Here is a 19,951-nt window from a genome sequence, read left to right as displayed (position 1 = left end):
TCAGAAATCTATACTTTGGATAAACACCTTAGTTGACTATATGCGTACTCAAATTTTGCAGATAACTGAGCAGTACCAGTACCAAGGAAATAATAGCAACATGGTAAATGTTTGATGGGTGACCAGCTGACTGAATAAATGAATGAATGCAGATTCTGATTTCAAAAGAATTGTAACAGCTATTAAGAGAGTAATTTTAGTGAAGTTACGTAAATTAAAGCAAAACCATATTCACGTAAGAGAAAAAACAAAATAATTATGAATATTGGACCATTAAGTATATTATAATTATTATTTAATATCATTTACTTCATGCCAAATATTTTAAACAATTGGTGTCACAACATTGTGGTAAATATTTGCAGAATTTTAAAATATGCCTAGTATTCTTTCTTAGGAGAAGAATTACATTTGAATATGATATGCTTCTTTAATGTCTTCTAACCTAGAGCATATTTGAAAATATTGACTTAATATCTCTAATTGTCAGCATACGCTCTAGGTTAGAAGACATTAAAGAAGCATATCATATTCAAATGTAATTCTTCTCCTAAGAAAGAATACTAGGTATATTTAAAAATCAGATTATAAATAAGTACAAACTACTCATTTGCTTTTTAACACATCCATTATTTTTAAGGCACACTGAATTAAAATAATTATTTTACAACAATGTTGTGACACCAATTGTTTAAAATTCTGTCTAGAATTGATCATAAACACATGTGAGGAGAATGAAGTGTTTTTCATTTGCAGTCTAAAAATGAATAAGACTAAAATTATTCTTTCTCCAGGTATTTAGTTGAGTTTCTGGGGCAAGTAATAAAACAGCACTTTTGATTCTTCGGGGCTTCCCTAGTGGCTCAGAGGGTAAAGTGTCTGCCCACAATTCGTGAAACCTTGGTTTGATCCCTGGGTCAGGAAGATCCCCTGGAGAAGGAAATGGCACCCCACTCAAGTATTCTTGCCTGGAGAATCCCATGGATGGAGGAGCCTGGTAGGCTACAGTCCATGGGATTGCAAAAGAGTCAGACACGACTGAGAGATTTCACTTTCTTTTTCTTTCTTTTGATTCTTTCAATAAAGAATGAGCAGAACAGTTTAAGCACTTGTACGTTAGTATCAAAAGAGACATATCTAAGCATTCTGCAAATATTTGGCATGAAGTAAATGCTCAAGTAAAGGGCTTTCCTGCTGGCTCCGATGGTAAAGAATCTGCAGGGGACCTGGGTTGCTAATGTCCTCTGAAGAAGGGAATGGCTGCCCACTACAGTATTCTTGCCTGGAGAATTCCATGGACAGAGGAGCCTGGTGGGCTATAGTCCATGGAGTCGCAAAGAGTCAGACACAACAGAGCCACTGACACTTTTACTTTGGGAGTCCCCTGTGGCTCAGTGGTAAAAGAATCTGCCTGCAATAAAGCAGACACAGCACAAGCTGTGAGTTCAATCCCTGGGCTGGGAAGATCCCCTGGAGAAGGGAATGGCTAAGCACTCCACTAACACTCCAGTATTCTTGCCTGGAAAATCCCATGGACAGAGGAGCCTGGGGAGCTCATTCTATAGTGTTGCATAGTTGGACACGACTTGAAAACTAAACACACACAAATGTTCAATTAATATAGAGAAGGCAATGGCAACCCACTCCAGTATTCTCGCCTGGAAAATCCCCTGGTAGGCTGAAGTCCATGGGGTCACTAAGAGTCTGACGCAACTGAGTGACTTCACTTTCACTTTTCACTTTCATGCCTTGGAGAAGGAAATGGCAACCCACTCCAGTGTTCTTGCCTGGAGAATCCCAGGGACGGGGGAGCCTGGTTGGCTGTTGTCTATGGGGTTGCACAGGGTTGGACACGACTGAAGCGACTTAGCAGCAGCAGCAGAGTTAATTGTTATGATTATACTATCAGCACAGAATTTATAGTTGAGCATTTAATGTTCATATATAATTTTTAGTTGCTAAGTTGTGTTTGACTCTTTTGAGATGCCACGGACTGTATCCCTCCAGGCTCCTCTGTCCATGGGAATTAAAAAAGAAAAGGATACTGGAGTTAAGTTGCTATTTCCTTCTCCAGGGGATCTTCCCACCAGGGATCAAACCCACATCTCCTGCCCTGGCAGGTGGATTATTTACCACTGAACCATCAGGGAAGCTTCATGGGTAACTACTTACAGTTGAAATGAGTAAAGGTTTTCAAAAATAAATAAATCATCTACAGAGAAAAAGCACTGTATTAGTTACAGGGTAGTCAATATTTTATATTGTCATTTTCATCAGTTAAAAACTTTTCACTAAAAAATATAACTAAATCTCATACTTTCTGATAAGTTCACAGTTATTTACCTGTGATTTCTAAAAAACAAACAAACAAAAAACCAGTTTACTCACTTAGTGGCAGCTATCAAAATTGTAGGCAGAGTACTTAGTCCTTGTAACCCACAAACTACTTATTTATGACAGCAATAAAGCATCCTTTTCCAGAATTAACCAGCCGAGGGAATAAGATATGCCTTACATTTATTTTACTAACATTTTATTTCATTTGCTTGGCATCATGCAAAATAGAAATTCTTCCATAACTTTTGGAGGTTAAAAAAAATAAACAGAAAAGTCTGCAGTTGAATAGATCAAAGAAATGAATCTCATCCAAGTAACAATCCAAGAAATTAAAAAATAATACTTTATTAAAAACCTTGCATGGAAACTGTCCTATGTTGCCATTCTTTACCATAAACCTCTGGATATTGACTTGGTCTCTGAATTTCTAGCATCTGGATCAATAATGGCCACATAGTAATCAGCTGTGTTTGCTGAATTCACAAAAGATATCTTTGTTGATATGTCTTTCATATACTTATTAGAAAGTGCTTCCCTTCCAGACATAGGCCATGCATTGTAGAGAGGTCCCTGCCCTCCTAGAAATGGCAGTCTAATAAGAGGGAATAGTCCATTACAACCCACTGTGATAAGAAGTCTGATAAAGGCATGCAGAAAGCACATGAAGAACACACAGAAGGGGCTCATTACCCAGCCTGAAAAGCAGAGCTCTACAGTCTGAGCTAAGACAGTCAAGTCAGGAAAGAGGTTAAGCTCTTGAAGGACAAATGTTAAGCTGTGTGTATTTGCCTCACCCACCATGTTTTGCACACTGCTGTTGCTCATATTTATTGAACAGGGTAATAAAAACATTGAGTGAAAAAAAAATTGAATGAATGTGAGAAAAGATCATGAAGACAGGCTGCGCTTGGGAGCTAAGTCCTAAGTCTCTGACATAGTACTAGTTGTCTGGCTCTCCTCTTTGCTCTTAGCATCGTACTCCATCATTACCTTTTTATACTCTATAAAATACAATACCTTACTACTTGCAGTTCGCCTAATGAGACATACTGGGTCTCACTTACAAGCTTTCACACATGCTATTCACTCTTCTACCTCCAATTTGACTCATTTCTCCAGCTAAATCTAATTGGCCATTTTAATGTCAACTTAGGTCACCTCTTGGAGGCCTCCCCAGTCGCCTAAAATTGGTTAGGTCCCCCTATTAAGGCCATATTTCTCTTTATCCCTGAACTCACTATGTTCATGGCACTGTAATTGCCTGTTTGTCTGTCTGCTATCTACCCCTAGCTCCAAGGCATATGAGTATAGACATGTGTGAACACACACATACATGACTGTACTGAAATATCTCTGGAAATATTACCCTAGGACAGCACATAATAGAAAATAACAAATATTTTCTTCATTGAAGATAGAACCTTCATCATTTCAGTGGTGGCCAATATTTAGGAGGACCCCCGGCAGTGGGATCATAGGACATTTCTACAGATTACCTCCTGGAGGCAGCGTTAGCTGGTTCTAACAATCTTTGCCAATCTACACATTTCCAGGACAGTAGTTCTCTGAGCCCCAGCATTACTCACGCTGGAGCAGCAATCCTGGGAATTCTTAGACCTAGCAGCATCAAGGTGTTTCTCATCTTGGAAAAATCTAAGACTCTGGAGACTGACATTAATCTGCATTAAAGTCAAGAGATTTCTTGACTCTTAAGAGACCTGAAGAAGACACAGAGTGACTTTGTAAGATCATGTCTTTTTCTTCTTGAAATACTTCATCTCAGTTTAAGGATTATAAAATACAAATTTTGTTAAATAAAACAATTCCTTCTCTGTTTTAGAAAGCATAACTACAACATAGTCTAAATAAAAGTAATACAACTCCCAAGTTGGAGAAATTATTTGAAAATACAAATAAAACTACTTAAAGCCTTAGGTTTGATATCTAGGTTAAAAATTTAAGAGGCTAGAATCTGCCAAGAGATTTCCTATGTGTTTATTTTCTACCTTGATTGATCCAGAACTGCTGAAAGAAATAAATTTCCCCTTAGTATTTCAACACATATGCTACTGTTCTATCTAGGACCATGCAGCCCAGAGGATCAGAAAAATTAAAAACATTTCACTAAGAATTGAAAAAACTTTTGAAATACCTATAAAAAACGCAGGACTTAAATTTACGTGGGAGACTCAAGAGAATTCTTTTCAATCCGCACTAATTTGTTTTGTCCATAAAATACATACATGGTTTGGGAAGACTTTAATGACTGAAAAAAGGGATTTTGGAATTGGAAAGACTTCATCCTTTTTATCCCTCCTTTTTACTCCTTTTGCTCTTCAGTTTACTTCTGAGTACCTGAAAATTGGGAAAGTAAGGTAACTTGTTCAAGGTCACCCAGAAAAGTAACTAGAGATCCAAGTCTAGAGTTCATGTCTTTTGATTACCAATGCAATATTTTACCCAATACATAAAACTGCTTCCCAATAAAGATATTTACCAAAATAAACTTTGTGCCAAAAGATGTTTAATGGCTAAATTATTTTTAAGTTGCTTTTTTGGGTAATTTTGTTTAAACATCTTATTTATCTCTTCCATCTGGATCGATCAAGGTAGAAAATAAGCACATAGGAATCTCTTTCAGAGCAAGGCTTTACCATAGCCATAGACAGTTCTACCCTGAAAGCATCATTCATTCCCAACAAATAACAGGGGAATGATAAAATGAGAAGAATATCCCCAAACTATAAATATAAAGTATATTTATAAATATAATGGCAAGATTACAATTATAATCTAAAATATAAATTAAATAGTTAAACATTATCATTCAGATTTCATGAATACAAACTTTCTATTGGCTTAAAGAAGAGCTATTTTTAAGCCTGTCATTATACTATCTGTAATCGAGAATTCATTAATTGAGTTAATATAAAAAGATCAAAGGAATAAACTTCAGAGAACAAACTAAACCAAGAATGGAAAAAATTAACATGCAAAGTTACTTGACAAAATCATATGCAAAATTTATCTCCAGTTGGTAAATCGTTATTTTTCTAGAGTATACTAATACAGTACAATGTACTACAAATGTCTGAGGCACTAGAAGGGGAAAATCAAAGGGATATTGTAGTAATAAAGTCCCCACGACCACTTCAATCAACACAAATTAGCTTTATGTGACATACCTTGTAAGAATTTTCTTTATAACTACATATTCTGTTGCCAAGAAATCTCACAAAACTTAAAGTTATTAAACTCAGCCCAACCAGTAATGGGACAAAATGACCATTTGTGTCTTTGAATATGATAAAATGGGAAGTACATAGTATCATTTATCTAGCATTCTTGTCTAAAAAACGTAATTTGAATCTCATCAGAAAGAAATAATCAGATAAATTAATAAAGAGACATTTCTGAGGAAAACTGACCATGATTTATTTCTGAGGAAAACTGACAGTGATTTTTTTTTTTTTAAATACTAATGATGAGTGTGTGATAGACTGCTCTCAGTAAAAGATGACTAAAGAGACCTCAGATGCTTTGAGGGAATCTGAACTAGGTCCTGAATCCAAAGAAGTAAATAGATAACTACCAATCAGTAAAAGACATTTTGGGGACAGTGGTGGTGGAGAGTTGAATTTTAATAGAGGAATATACTAAATTTTTTATTGAATAAATAATAAACATCTTGAGTATGATAAAAATTGAATTAAACAATAAAACATCTTTCATAGTTGTATCGCACTTAATCTTGCCCAATACAAAAATATGTTTACAAACTCTTTCTAATTGGATTCATATAACAAAATGGTGAGAACTACAGAGGAGAGGACATTATCCCCACCTAAAGATGAAAAAACTGAGGTACAAATTTATTATGTGATTTGCCCAAGTTTAGGCTAGATTATGCTACTGTCAACGTGGTTAATCTGAGAACTATGTTTCTTAGAATCTCCTTTGTACTGTTTCAGGTTAGAGTTGGCCCAGAGAGGACTTTGCATGAGACTTGGTGGAAGTAAAGCATGGTCTAGCTCTCAGATTAGCAGTAAGTATGAAGTGTGGTCTGGCTCTCAGATTACCATTAGACATGGTAATGCTCAGGGTCAGAGGTGTCCAGCACCTCTCAGCTTGTCCTCTTTCTACTCTGAATCTGGCTTGCTTCCCCCCATGCTAAGTATGTGTCCAGACTCACCGCCAGATGCTTGACTGCACAGCCCCAGGTGACATCGTTAACAGCTTTCTGAGATCTCTTCTGCTGTGGTCCACTTTGGATGTACCTGATTTCTCAAATTTCCCTGCTGGCTCCAGTTTCTCCACCACCACACTGGGGTTCAAGTATATGTGTTACTGACCCTTCCTCTGATTATTCACCTTCATCTTCCAGAACATCACTTCCAAACTCATTTTATATTTGTGTAAGGTGAAATATGTATAAATAAATCCCTATTTCCATAATATTCATCAAACTTTTGTTTCCCTGACTGAACTCTGACTGATGGAACCAAGTTGGCTTTATGGATAGTGAAGCCAGATTTCACTATTTAAGTTTCCCCATCTTCTGATTCCGGGCTTCCCTTGTGGCTCAGCTGGTAAAGAATATGCCTTCAATACAGGAGACCTGGGTTTGATCCCTGGGTTGGGAAGATCCCCTGGAGAAGGGAAAGGCTACCCATTCCAGTATTCTGGCCTGGAGAATTCCATGGACTGTATAGTCCATGGGGTCATAAAGAGTTGGACACAAGTCCAGGGCTCTTTCTGGTAGATCATAGTATATCCCTAAACCCACAATTAAATTTTTCTTTTCAGCATTCGATGTGGTGGTGGCTAGGTATTTTTTTTTTAACTCCAAATATTTGTTGCTATTGTTCAGTCTCTCAGGCGTGTCTGACTGTTTGTGATCCCGTGGACTGCAGCACGCCAGGTTTTCTTGTCCTTCACTTCCTCCCGGAGCTTGCTCAAACTCATGTCCATTGAGTCGGTGATGCCACCTAACCATCTTGTCCTCTGTCGTCCTCCCCTTCTCCTCCTAGCCTTCAATCTTTTCCAGTATCAGGGTCTTTTTCAATGAGTCGGCTCTTTGCATCAGGTGGCCAAAGTATTGGAGCTTCAGCCTCAGCATGTGCTCCTCCACTGACTATTTATACCAGCAAAAATCAGCAAAGTTTTATTTTTTTAAGGTTTTCTTTTTAATTTTATTATTATTATTATTTTTACTTTACAATACTGTTTTGGTTTTGCCATACATTGACATGAATCCACCACAGATGTACATGAGTTCCCAATCCTGAACCCCCCTCCCACCACCCTCCCCATATCATCTCTCTGGGTCATCCCAGTGCACCAGCCCCAAGCATCCTGTATCCTGTATCGAACCTAGACTGGCAATTCATTTCTTACATGATAGTATACATGTTTCAATGCCATTCTCCCAAATCATCCCACCCCTCTCCCTCTCCCACAGAATCCAAAAGTCTGTTCTATACATCTGTGTCTCTTTTGCTGTCTCGCATACAGGGTTATCATTACCATCTTTCTAAATTCCATATATATGCGTTAGTATACTGTATTGGTATTTTTCATTCTGGCTTACTTCACTCTGTATAATTGGCTCCAGTTTCATCCACCTCATTAGAACTGACAAAGTTTTAATAAGAATAAAAAGGTTACTGTAAGCCCTAAGCTGATAAAAAAATCTTACTGAAGTATTTTTTTAGTGAGATCAAAATGTAATCATTTATCAAAGAATTAAAGGGGAGAAAAGTAAAAAATAAATGTATACATAAAGGTGATTTTATTCTAGTTAGTAAGTTCTGAGCTGCAAGGAGCTTTATAAATAAATTATAGGATGGAAAATTGAGCAATGAAATAATGTGTCCACAATATTCAGATTATTGAAGACAGAAATGGGGTTAGAAGAAACATATTTTATCTCTTAGAATATTATTTGAGTGTATTTAATTACAGAAATTAACTGATGCATTTCCCTTTATTAAGGCTTGGCCGTATGGTGGGTGGTTATAAGATCAAAGCTCAAATTGTGACTTTTATTAGTACCTGTGACCTTGTGTGAAGTATTGTACTTCAATTTTCTTATATAAAACAAGGTATCTGGTGCATAGTGTATATTCAGCAAATAACAAATATTAATTGTTAGTAATAATTTAGCCAGCTTAGGTATACATCTTCAATATTGAAAAAAATGGTTTCTATAGGCTAGAAACTTAGAAATTAGTGGGAAAGATCATAGACATTGTTATGTGGTTATCTTACCATGTGTATGATCTTTCCCACTAATTTCTAAGTTTCTAGCCTATAGAAACCATTTTTTTAAAATGTGGATTATTTGTTATTTAGTTGCTAATTTGTGTCCAACTCTTTTGCGATGCCATGAGCTGAAGCCCTCCAGGCTCCTCTGTTCATGGAATTTCCCAGGCAAGAATACTAGAGTGGATAGCCATTTCCTTCTCCAGGAATCTTCCAAACCCAAGGATCGAACCCACATTTTCTGCACTGGCAGGTCGGCAGTCAGATTTGTGGATATTTACAGGTTGTTATGAATCTTTGTTTGGGACCACAAAGCATCGAAACTGACCTGAGAATGAGGGTGACGTCGCACTTCTCTGGGAAATCAGTGTAGGGAGGTTTATAGGAATGATTTTAGGACTGATTCCTGTGGCAGACTGAAGGAAGCAGTACTAAGCAGAAGAAGCTGGGCTCACATGCAGTCACAGTGACCATATCAGCTAATTCCAAGTGAAAGCCCTGGACAGTCTCTCAGAACTGTCCTGAATTAGGGCAAGTAGTCTTGAATATATTCCTGTACTGACTCACTGGATGCTATCTGTCTGTAGGAAGGAGCAGTGACCTTGAATGATATGGCTTTCTTCAGCCACACACAGGCATACTCAGGGGACCGTGGCTACAAGCTCTTAGGGCGCAACATTCCCAGCAGGTGGGAGAAGGAGTGCTTCCGAGGGGAGCCACGGGTGAGCACATCACAGATTACACTATAGCAGGGGTCAGAGAAGACTTTCTGGAACAAAGGAAAGTCTTAAAGGTTTAGAGTGAGTGAAGTCACTCAGTCGTGCCCGACTCTTTGAGACCCCATGGACTATAGCCCACCAGGGACCTCCATCCATGGAATTTTCTAGGCAAGAGTACTGGAGTGGGTTGCCATTTCCTTCTCCAGGGGATCTTCCCGACCCAGGGATTGAACCCCGGTCTTCCACATCACAGGCAGACACTTTAGAAGATGCATCCAAAGTTGGATTCATGTGTATAGGGTAAGGATATAGAATTACTTTTAATCAGTATGTGTCTAGAGCATGAGGAAGATCTATGTAAAATTCTTTTTTGGTTTATACAGTGCGGCCACAACTATTATAAGAATTTTCAAAATTAAATTTCTATTAAGATAAAATATTTTTAAAAAGAAAACTTAAGAAGAGGCATGGATGGTTAAGAGAAATTTCAAGTAGTTTCTGGACCATATTCACAATGAGGGGTTATCTGATTGTGCAGGGCAGCATGGCAGTAATAGCTGAATAAGTAGCTAGGATCAAGTCATGATGAGTTTTAGGTGGCAGACTTTACCTGTAGTTATCTGAACACTGTTGAAATATGTGAAGGATGGCAGAGGCCAAGTCAGATTATCTTTCAGAAAAAATCTTAATAATAGCTTGGAAAATATATTTGAGAGAATTAAGACTGTAGGCAGGAAGGCTTTATAATAGTCTGGGTGTTGGATGACAAGATCCGCATACTACTACCTCTCCAGAGGAAGTATTTAATAATTTCATGTTGAATGTGTGTTATTTCACATGATGTATCTATCACAACACTCTCACATTATTGTTTTTTCTTATTTATATTCTCTTGGGTTCTATAGATTTTATTTTCTATCTGAGATTGAATTTTCCTTAGAGGATAAAAGAAAAATACGTGTATTACATGTACATTTATAAGCTCATCAATCTATTCACAACATTTATTTTTAATCTAGAGTAAATGTCTAGAGTATGAGAAAGATATTAAACCTTTTTTTTTTTTGGTTTATATAGTATGACCACAACTATTATAAGCATTTTCCAAATACAATTACTATTAAGATAAAATACTTTAAAAAAGAAAACTCAAAAATTTCTGATTTTAATTTCAAAGAGGAAAAAACATAGAAAATGTGAAAATAGAAAACAAAAACCTGTCATGAATTTCATAGTTTTGATATTAGTTGGAATTTAATTTAATTTGAGCAGGTCGATTTTCCAAAGTCTCATCCAAGTTTCTTCATCTTTATATGTATCTAATAGTAGCTGGCTCAAAAGTCATTGTAAGGATTAAATGATTATAGTACTAAAAATAATTTAATAAATTATAAAATACTTATATATAAGTGCATTAATTCCTTTAAGAATTTATCACAGCGAGGCATCCTCTCTTCTCTTCAGAGAGAAGAGAACCTAGCTAAGAAGATGCACCGTAAGCAAAGCTGGACATCTGCAGTCCCGACTTGAGGCCACCCATGGTGTTACTGAACTTGGAGAATCCGTGTGTGGCATGAGTGAGGAGACAGGTGGAGAGGTTCTCTTTTCAAGCTTCTGTTTGATTTTCTTTAAAAGACTGAATAATAACGCCAGTTTATAGTGTGCTTATTTCAACTAAGCTTTCACCAGAAGAGGCATTATGTTTTAATGAGCTTTAATTTCTCAATTGATGCCAATGTGAATCTTAATATTTAACTGCATAAGAAGGTGATGATTACAGATCTGTTTTCTGCTTGGTCTTGGCAGGAAAGAGGGCCAGAGCCACCAGCTTTATTTCAGTAGCATTACAGAGTGGAAATTACACAGAACCAGCAGGAGTCAAACATCCCATGTTTAAGTCTTTCTCCTTCCTTGGGCAAAAATACTGTAGATTTCTGAACCTCAGCTTTGTTTTCTTTAAAACCAAAGGTTTGGAATTAAATGATTAAGTTCCTTCTGGATTTGTAATTCTGATTCTCAACGTTCACAATTCTCTCAAGGGACAAAAATGGAGATCTCAGAGTGCACACCTCACTTTAGCTTTCTGATCACAGATCTGCATCATTTGGGTCAAAATTACAAAGATGCTCAAGGACCGGGAAATGCTCAGTGAGGGCAGTGGGCCTGGAAGAGGAGACAAGGTGCCTTCCTCAAGCAGATGCCACAATGACAATCATACTATGCATCCTGAAACCTACTTCAGAGGCCTCCAACACCCCTAAACCTGTACCCTTAATACCACCCCATCCTCATAAGCATGCTCACACACACACACACACACACATACACACACACACTGAGAGACATTTTGGAAAAGAACCAAAACAAATTCTTCAGGAGCCTAGAAAAAGACTAGACTAATTATTTGCTAGTCCTATTGTCAGTCTGTCTGACATTAGCCAAGTTTCATATAGTTTCAAGTTTCAACTCAAAACATTTACACAAGAGTATCCCTGATGTTTTACAGTGGTTTTTCTTGTTATAAAACTCTCAAAATATTGACCTCCTTGGAAACATTTCTTCTCACACTCAATTGGATTTTACAAATGTCTTTTCTTTTGTTTTTTGAGTTGCCATATGCACACCCTCAGTCCCCACCATGAGACTATCAACTCCTTGGATCAGTTTCACATCTTCTGTTGCAGTGATATCATCACTGTTTGTTAAGAAAATGATTATTATATCTCCAAGGATTCAATCCCATATATAATCCATTAAAATAAAATGAAATGCATTCATAAAAGAGTTATAGATTTAAACTCCTGAAGGATGGCATGTCTCAGAAATATAAGCAAGCAGCAGAAACAGTTGAACTATGAGGAGACGGCCACATAGGCTGGAATACAAGCATCAGGTCTTGGTAGCTGTCACTGCATTTTGCTTGAAGCAGTGTGCCAGCCCTTTCATGTATACACTTGTGTTTCCAAGACCAGGGTCGAGTAGCCACAATATCAAGAGTCTAATATCACTGCAACTGTAATTAACTGTTTATCTAATTTACAGAACTGAGTCACACGTAATCATTAAGGACCTGCTATGTGCCAAGTATTGCCTTTATGGATAGTGCTATAAAAGCGACTGAAATATATTTCCTGTTCTCAAGGAAGGCCAACCAGTTATTTAGTGACCTAATTTTTAACAAAGATAAACTGTGAGGTCTGGGAGACTAGTGATCTCATCACTGACTGCAAATTTGCCAGTGCCTAGTAGAGTTCCTAGAAGGCAGAAGCAATGTAGTGTTTGTGAAATAAATTTACTGCTCTGTGTTACTTTTTAGCGATTTTTTTTCTAGTGTACAAGCTGCTCATTGAAAAACAAATCTGAGATATTAACAATTAAGGGTATAGTCTGTCTATCTTTATATCTGCAATGATATGAAAAACACAACATGTTGTGTATATTGATATTATTACTTGGAGTTACTTCTGTCTTTCACATTTTGACCAAAAAATTCTAAATTATGCCTCACCTTATTTTTCATGTTAATCCCTCAAACATAAAAATTTACCCCTCTTTGTCACCTTCAAGATAATGTAAAAAATAATTTAAGAAAGGTAAATGAGGAAAGTGCAAGTAAAAAATCTGGTAGAAAACAGTATTTATTTCAAGCCCTTGAGTTTGAGTCAATCCTCTGTCGTCAGTTTTATATGTATGAATTTACTGCAATGATAGCAATAATGAAAATAAAAACAATAATATCACACTTGAATTAATTCCCTATCTCTAGAATTTGAGCCAACATCACAATAATCAGTCTGTGAAAATGAAATTTACAGTTTTGAACAAGACTTTACAGGGCTTTTGGTCTCTCTCTGTCATAGGCCAAAACAGACTGATTTTCATTTTGAAGGATCATTTCTTTATTTTCCACACTTTTCTATTAAAACTCTTAAATGACTAGGCAGGAGGCAGTTGAACGCCACACCCAAGAAGGATTTACCTGTAGTTCTGCTTTTCATTTCCTATGTGGAATCTGTCGTATTGTGAATAGGCTCGGTTTCCTTCCCAGTCCAATAACTCAATTCTTAGAGTGTACTGCCTCTGACTGGTTATGGCAAAAATAAACTCGTTCCCCAACCAATATTCACCAGAGGGATTTCCGAAACCCTGCCAAAGAAGACAGAGATGCAGTGGTTAATTCATGGAGATCTTTTCAAGTTTAGTATTATGTTCTAAACAATAATAAAATATTCTTTAAAAGATGGTTCTTTCATATTTTTATATACTTTCTTCATTTACACACTCAGTATTTTTTTGCTATGTTCCTCTCCAAGGCTCATTACAATAATTATTAACACAGTAAAAATATGATATTCAAATCTGTGTAGATGAGAATTTTTTGAATTAAATGAATCTGGTTAATAGGTTTAACCAGTAAATGCTTCTCAATCACAACTTGCTTTTGAAAATGGTTCTTACATACTAGTTAATGGAATATTTTCAACATAGTTTAAACATTTTCCAATGAGTATTATCAGAAGTTATTTAAAAATACTATTATTATTGTTTTATGATATTATTATTCACAGTCAAATTATGTTAGATAGTAACAAACAGATTACTAGACCCTTAACTTCTATAGCTTTTAACATTTTCAAGTAATAATAAGCAAATCTGTAAATCCAGGACTTCAGTCACTTAAATACATCACACCCATAGATCAGGATTTGGAGGTAGAAGGCTGACACTTATGAGCTAGTGAGGGAATCTAGCTGGAGGCTCCAACACTGAATCTCAACAAATTTCCTCTGTTCTCTTAAGGGAATCCCAGTCATTGCTACTAAGTGTTCAAAACAGTTTTGTTTGTGGGATAAAAGAAGTAGTACATAAAAGAAAGCTAACTTTTAATGCTGGTTATGTTAGAGATAGGAAAATTAAAAACCTAGGAGATTACTTGGAGAAGGCAATGGCAACCCACTCCCAATCCTCTTGCCTGGAAAATCCCATGGATGGAGAACCCTGGAAGGCTGCGTACATGGGGTCGCTGAGGGTTGGACACGACTGAGCGACTTCACTTTCACTTTTCACTTCTATGCATTGGAGAAGGAAATGGCAACCCACTCCAGTGTTCTTGCCTGGAGAGTCCCAGGGACTGGGGAGCCTGGTGGGCTGCCGTCTATGGGGTCGCACAGAGTCAGACACGACTGAAGCGACTTAGCAGCAGCAGCAGCAGCAGCAGCAGCAGTAGCAGGAGATTCCTGGTGCTCTAGATTTTGGGTATTCACAAATGCCTCAGAAAGTATCCCTCGGTAAAACTTGAAGTTCAGTGTAATTCCTGATCTACATGTTTTACTGACCAGACTATGATCTCCTTGAGGACAGAAGTTGTGTTGTATTTGTGAATCCTCAAAGACTAGTAGAATGCTGGTATACACTGGGTACTCCATATGCTTTACTGAAGTTCAAAGAACATGGAAGAAAGGCAGGAAGGAAGAAAACAAAAGACTATAGTATTCTGCAGCTGAATTCAGAAAAATAACCTTTAAACTTAATTCTTGTAGGTAATCTGGTTGAATCTCAAGGGTGTTTCTTAAAGTGCCCAACTGAATCATAATCACTGGAGCACTAGTTGAAAACAAATATTCCTGGCAGGCTCCAACCTGAATCAAAGTGTCTGAGACCAGTCCATAAATCTGAATCTGATCCGTCTGAATCCATTTATCTTGTGCACTTTGATACTTGGAAAACTTGGAGGTGTCTAGTAATCACATGATATACTTTGATGTTGCAGAAAGAAACATTCTGGTTCACTTGCTGCTAAGTCGCTTCAGTCATGTCCAACTCTGTGCGACCCCATGGATGGCAGCCCACCAGGCTCCCCAGTCCCTGGGACTCTCCAGGCAAGAACACTAGAGTGGGTTGCCATTTCCTTCTCTGGTTCACCTAGGTATTCACTAATAAAGGGTCTTATTCTATCTGTATGAATAAGAATGAGGAAAGTACTGAAAATCAGAGCAATTCTTTTTTTAACAATTAATTAATTTATTTTAATTGGAGGCTAATTACTTTACAATATTGTGGTGGTTTTCGCCATACATTGATATGAATCAGCCAAGGGTGTCCATGTGTCCCACCATCCTGAACCCTCCTCCCACCTCGCTGCCCACACCATCCCTCTGAGTTGTCCCAGAGCATCAACTTTGGGTGTGTTTCATGCAGCAATTCTTATTTCCTCAATACAGAGGATAGAATTTGAAAAATATTTATTTCTTTTTTGATCCCTTATCTTTCTAAATTCCATATATGTGTTAGTATACTGTATTGGTGTTTTCTTTCTGGCTTACTTCACTCTGTATAATCGGCTCCAGTTTCATCCATCTCATCAGAACTGATTCAAATGAATTCTTTATGTATATTAACTTTACAGAATTACAACTATAGTAGAAATGTTCTTTAATGATTTCTCCTTTAACCAACTTACATGGAGCAGTATTTTTCATTTTTTCTTTCAAGTATATTAATACCCAGAGTACACTAAAAGTATTAAATACAGTTGTGCACTCCCATCTGCCAACTGAGTTACTTACCAAAGACCAATTGTGTTTGGTCTCAAACTTATTTATGCCAGTTCTCTTATGGCAATGATAAGCTTTATAACGTGATGTAAATAAGTTAAATATTAGTCAGGAAAGAGGAATTTTGTTTTGTTTTTGGTAAAAACTAATTTAGATGTTTATATTTGTTCTATGAAAGCAAATCACTAAAAATTCTTTTGAACTATAAGTTGTTGCAACAATCCTAAAAGACTGAAGAAAATAATAAAACTTTAGAGGACTTTTAACATACATTGCTTTTTATATGGCTTACTTGCTCTAGTTTAAAAAAAAAAGAAGCTAAATATTTGATGCATTTGATTATGGGAAAGTTTTATGAAAGAATCTCTAATTCAGAATTGTAAGCTTTGAGCTTCCATTTTATTTTATTTTATTTTTTATTTTTTATTTTTAAATTTTAAAATCTTTAATTCTTATATGCGTTCCCAAACATGAACCCCCTCCCACCTCCCTCCCCATAACATCTCTTGAGCTTCCATTTTAAAAATGTGGGCAAATGAATGTATTTTCAATGAAATGTATTAGCATATATATATATATACACACATATATATATATATATATACATATACACACAATTCTAACTTAGTTGCATATATGTATCTCAATTTAAATTAGTTTTTGATCAACTAAACACCTTTTGTCCAAATTGCAGTGGGTACATGCATCCCCTAAGATCATCTCCCTGTAGCCCAGAGTACAGATGTCGGATCTATTGAAGTCCATGCTCTAGGGTCTCCTTTCTTCTCTGTTCTTAAGATGCTCAAGTCACAGGTTGCAAGAGCTCCACAGTGGCAGGAAATCTTAATTTAAAATGTGCTAAGAATTTAACACATTCTTAGGGAAATTGGTGCTATATACCATGGAGATGAGTGAAATTTACCTTCTTCAATGAGTAAGCAAAGCAGAAAGTTACAGGGGACTGAAAATTAGCACATTCTCAGTTGCAGAAGCCACTGGGAAGGAAAAGAAGACCACTGGAATTCTCCTTGCATTTCTTTTCAGCTCAGACATGAAAAAACTCTATAGCCACTTGAGGATTCCCTCTTTTGTGTGGTCAGTTAGAAGAGATTCAGTAATTATACTAAATGTGAATAAGGAAGGTGGGGATGATGAAGTGTGAAGTTTTAGGTCAAATAATTCCATGCTGTTGAAATAGCTGCAAGGATATAAAATCTCTCCAGCCTTCCTAGGGAAAAGCACAGTGATCTCCAGTAAGCCTCCGAAAAGGAAGAACATTTGTGTAATTCCTCCATGTGTCTTCGTTCCCAGCTTGTCATGCAAGCTTGTACCCCCTCTAGGTGGAGGCTAATAACCATTCCTGAACAGTTTGCTTTTTGTGACTGAAGATAGAGGAAGACACAACTGAAGAGAAAGTAATGAAATTTGCTTTCATAAAACAAAATTTTATTTCATGCACCTTTCCGGAAAACTTTCTAAATATATGCTCTATTGGCTGCAAGGAATCAATGTGTTAGAGAGATTCTAACACAATCAATCTCTCTGTTAGAGAGAGTGTAGGAGGAAACCTAATAGCTAAGTGCAATGATGCAGGAAAAAAAAAGATGAAAAAATTCAAGAAAGAAGGGAAAATGGGTTCCTAATTTAGTAAACTGTCTATTGGATAGTTTATTAGGCAACCATGGATCTGACACCTAGTCACAAAGACAGCCTTGATTAAACAACTTCTACTCCCTACCTCTGGCTCCAATTGGAAGTCTTGCTCAGCCACATACTTGCTCTTATTTTTGCGTCTTAGTTTCCTCATATGCAAAATAAGGATTTAAAATATTTCCACATACAATGTTGTGAGGAAGAAGTGAGATAATATATTCAAAGCATTTATCTCAGTGTTGGTGCATGAGGAGTACTTAACAAAAATCTAGTTTCTATTATAATTAGAGGATATATCACAATATATAGTAATTTTCTGATTATCTGCCTCTGTTCCAAAAGACTATAAGCTATTTGGCATGACATAGGTTCTTTTCCACTCTATATGAGAAATCCTAGGTCTTGTCTTAGCCTGAAATTTAATAAGGAGATATTGAATCAATGCTTTAAATAGTTTTCAGATGCTAGGAACTAATGTATTCTTATGATAAGTTGAGTATTGGTTTATACAAATGAGTACTGTCGTTTTAATCCAAGAAGTTAATTATTTTTTTTTTCTTTAAAATTTCTTTTATTAAAAGAAATATATGAACCATAAAATAGGTTGGGATACTATAAAAACATTTAAACTCATATTATAAATTTTCTTTTTTTTATTTTTATTTTTACTTTATTTTACTTTACAATACTGTATTGGTTTTGCCATACATTGACATGAATCCACCACGGGTGTATATGCGTTCCCAAACATGAACCCCCCTCCCACCATAATCCAAGAAGTTAATTTTTAAATAAGAAGTTGAAGCCAACTGGGGCTTAGCCAATAGGGGCTAAGCTATGGCACAAACAATAGCTTGTGTCTACCAATTATCTTCTTACTCTTGTTTCTGCTTTCCTACTGCTAAAGAGAAGTTGTCTTCTTTACCTCTACCTTGGTTCTATTTCTTTAATTCCTTTCTCACTATCTCTCATAAGGTTTAGGATCTACAAAAGAAATTTTTGAGATCTTAAACCCATGCTAATAACTTGACAGTTCTGACATTTGCTTTCAACTGGCAGTGCATATCAGAAACAGCTGTGGAGCTTTTTCAAAATATAGATGACTTGGTTGGTTCCCATATGGAGGTTCTGACTTGGTATGTCTGGGGCGGTCTTAGAGATTTGTACATTTAAAAGTTCCTCAGGTGAGTATGCTGTGTACTAAAGGTGGAGAACCATAGGACTATAACGTAGAATACCTATTCTGAATGCAAATGAGAAATAATAAATTAACCAGATCAAATTATCTAAGAGGTACATAGGGGGAAAAAAAAGACAGGCATAAAACTAAACCTCATCTTTACATTGAAGATATTAGCAGTTAAGTGTTGATTGTATATTATGGGAGTGTCTTTGAAAAAAATTCCTATTTTTTCTGGAAATACAGAGATGGACAATGCACAAACAAGCAAAAAAAAAAAAAAGATTTACATATTATTGAATACCTAACAGTTTACCACAGGTTTTATATTTTACTCCAAATAGCTTGCAACAGTCATAAGAATGAAAGCAAAGTCTTATACAAAATTCAGTGTTGGCACTGAAAAAGCAGTAAGTCCTTTGAATAAACAATAGTAATAAAAACAGAACTTGTTCCTTTTTTATAAATAAAATCCAAGGATGTTACACCATACCCTGCCAATCATAATAACATAATTTAAAATATCACATATTATGATTCTGATATCATAATTCAGATAGATTGTTTATCAATTTTATTTCTCCTTTAGCTCTTTAATAAAAGGCAAAAGACTCTGGAATTTAGCTTAAGCTAATGCTGACTTAAAATTGGCCTTATAAACCACATTTTGCTTAAAAATAAAAAAGCACACAGAGAATAGATTAATATTCATTAGCTTTTGCCAAAATTTGCAAAGATGTTCAGTTTTGATTTGTATTTTTCCAAGTTGATAAAATAATTGTGTCTGATACTTTGTTTTATCTGATAATATTCATAGGAAGTGTTGACTTTTTATGGCTGAAACACAACTGAAACCAGACACAGTCTATGTACCCTGTAGGTTTCATCTCTTTTCATAAAATGATCAAAGAAAACAAATAAGAAGTCAGGGTTACTGAGTGGTGGCTTTCCAAAGGTGCTTAATATACAATTCAATTGCGCATCTCCTCTAGCTACTGAGATAGCCCAAGAAAGATCAAAAGATGAATATTTCAGCATTTAAAATTTCTGATATGTATTTTTCTCCTTTTAATGTGAATACGATAAAATTAAGTTGAAAATGTGCTTAATTTCTTTCCAGAAACAAAGAACTCCCCAAAGGTATGGTGCTCAGAAGGAGATATTTGTGTAAATAGGAAGCTCTGTTTATGGAGCTAAATGTTTTCAAGACAAAGACAGGTTGTCTCCAGGGCATTAGTCACTAC

At 36.2% G+C, this 19,951-nt stretch overlaps 1 protein-coding gene across 1 annotated transcript in view; it reads right to left on the bottom strand.

Annotated features, from left to right (window-relative positions):
• ANGPT1 (angiopoietin 1) overlaps positions 1-19,951 on the bottom strand; it is a 304,237-nt gene that overhangs the window by 31,210 nt on the left and 253,076 nt on the right. Inside the window, exon 7 of the mRNA XM_004011787.6 lies at positions 13,300-13,466. Coding sequence (XP_004011836.1) covers positions 13,300-13,466 — 167 coding nt within the window. The remainder of the gene's footprint in view (positions 1-13,299; positions 13,467-19,951) is intronic.

The sequence above is a fragment of the Ovis aries genome, chromosome 9 (genome assembly GCF_016772045.2).
Source record: "Ovis aries strain OAR_USU_Benz2616 breed Rambouillet chromosome 9, ARS-UI_Ramb_v3.0, whole genome shotgun sequence".
NCBI lineage: Eukaryota > Metazoa > Chordata > Mammalia > Artiodactyla > Bovidae > Ovis > Ovis aries.
Note: the sequence above shows the minus strand (reverse complement) of the source record. Positions and strands in the feature narration are given on the sequence as shown.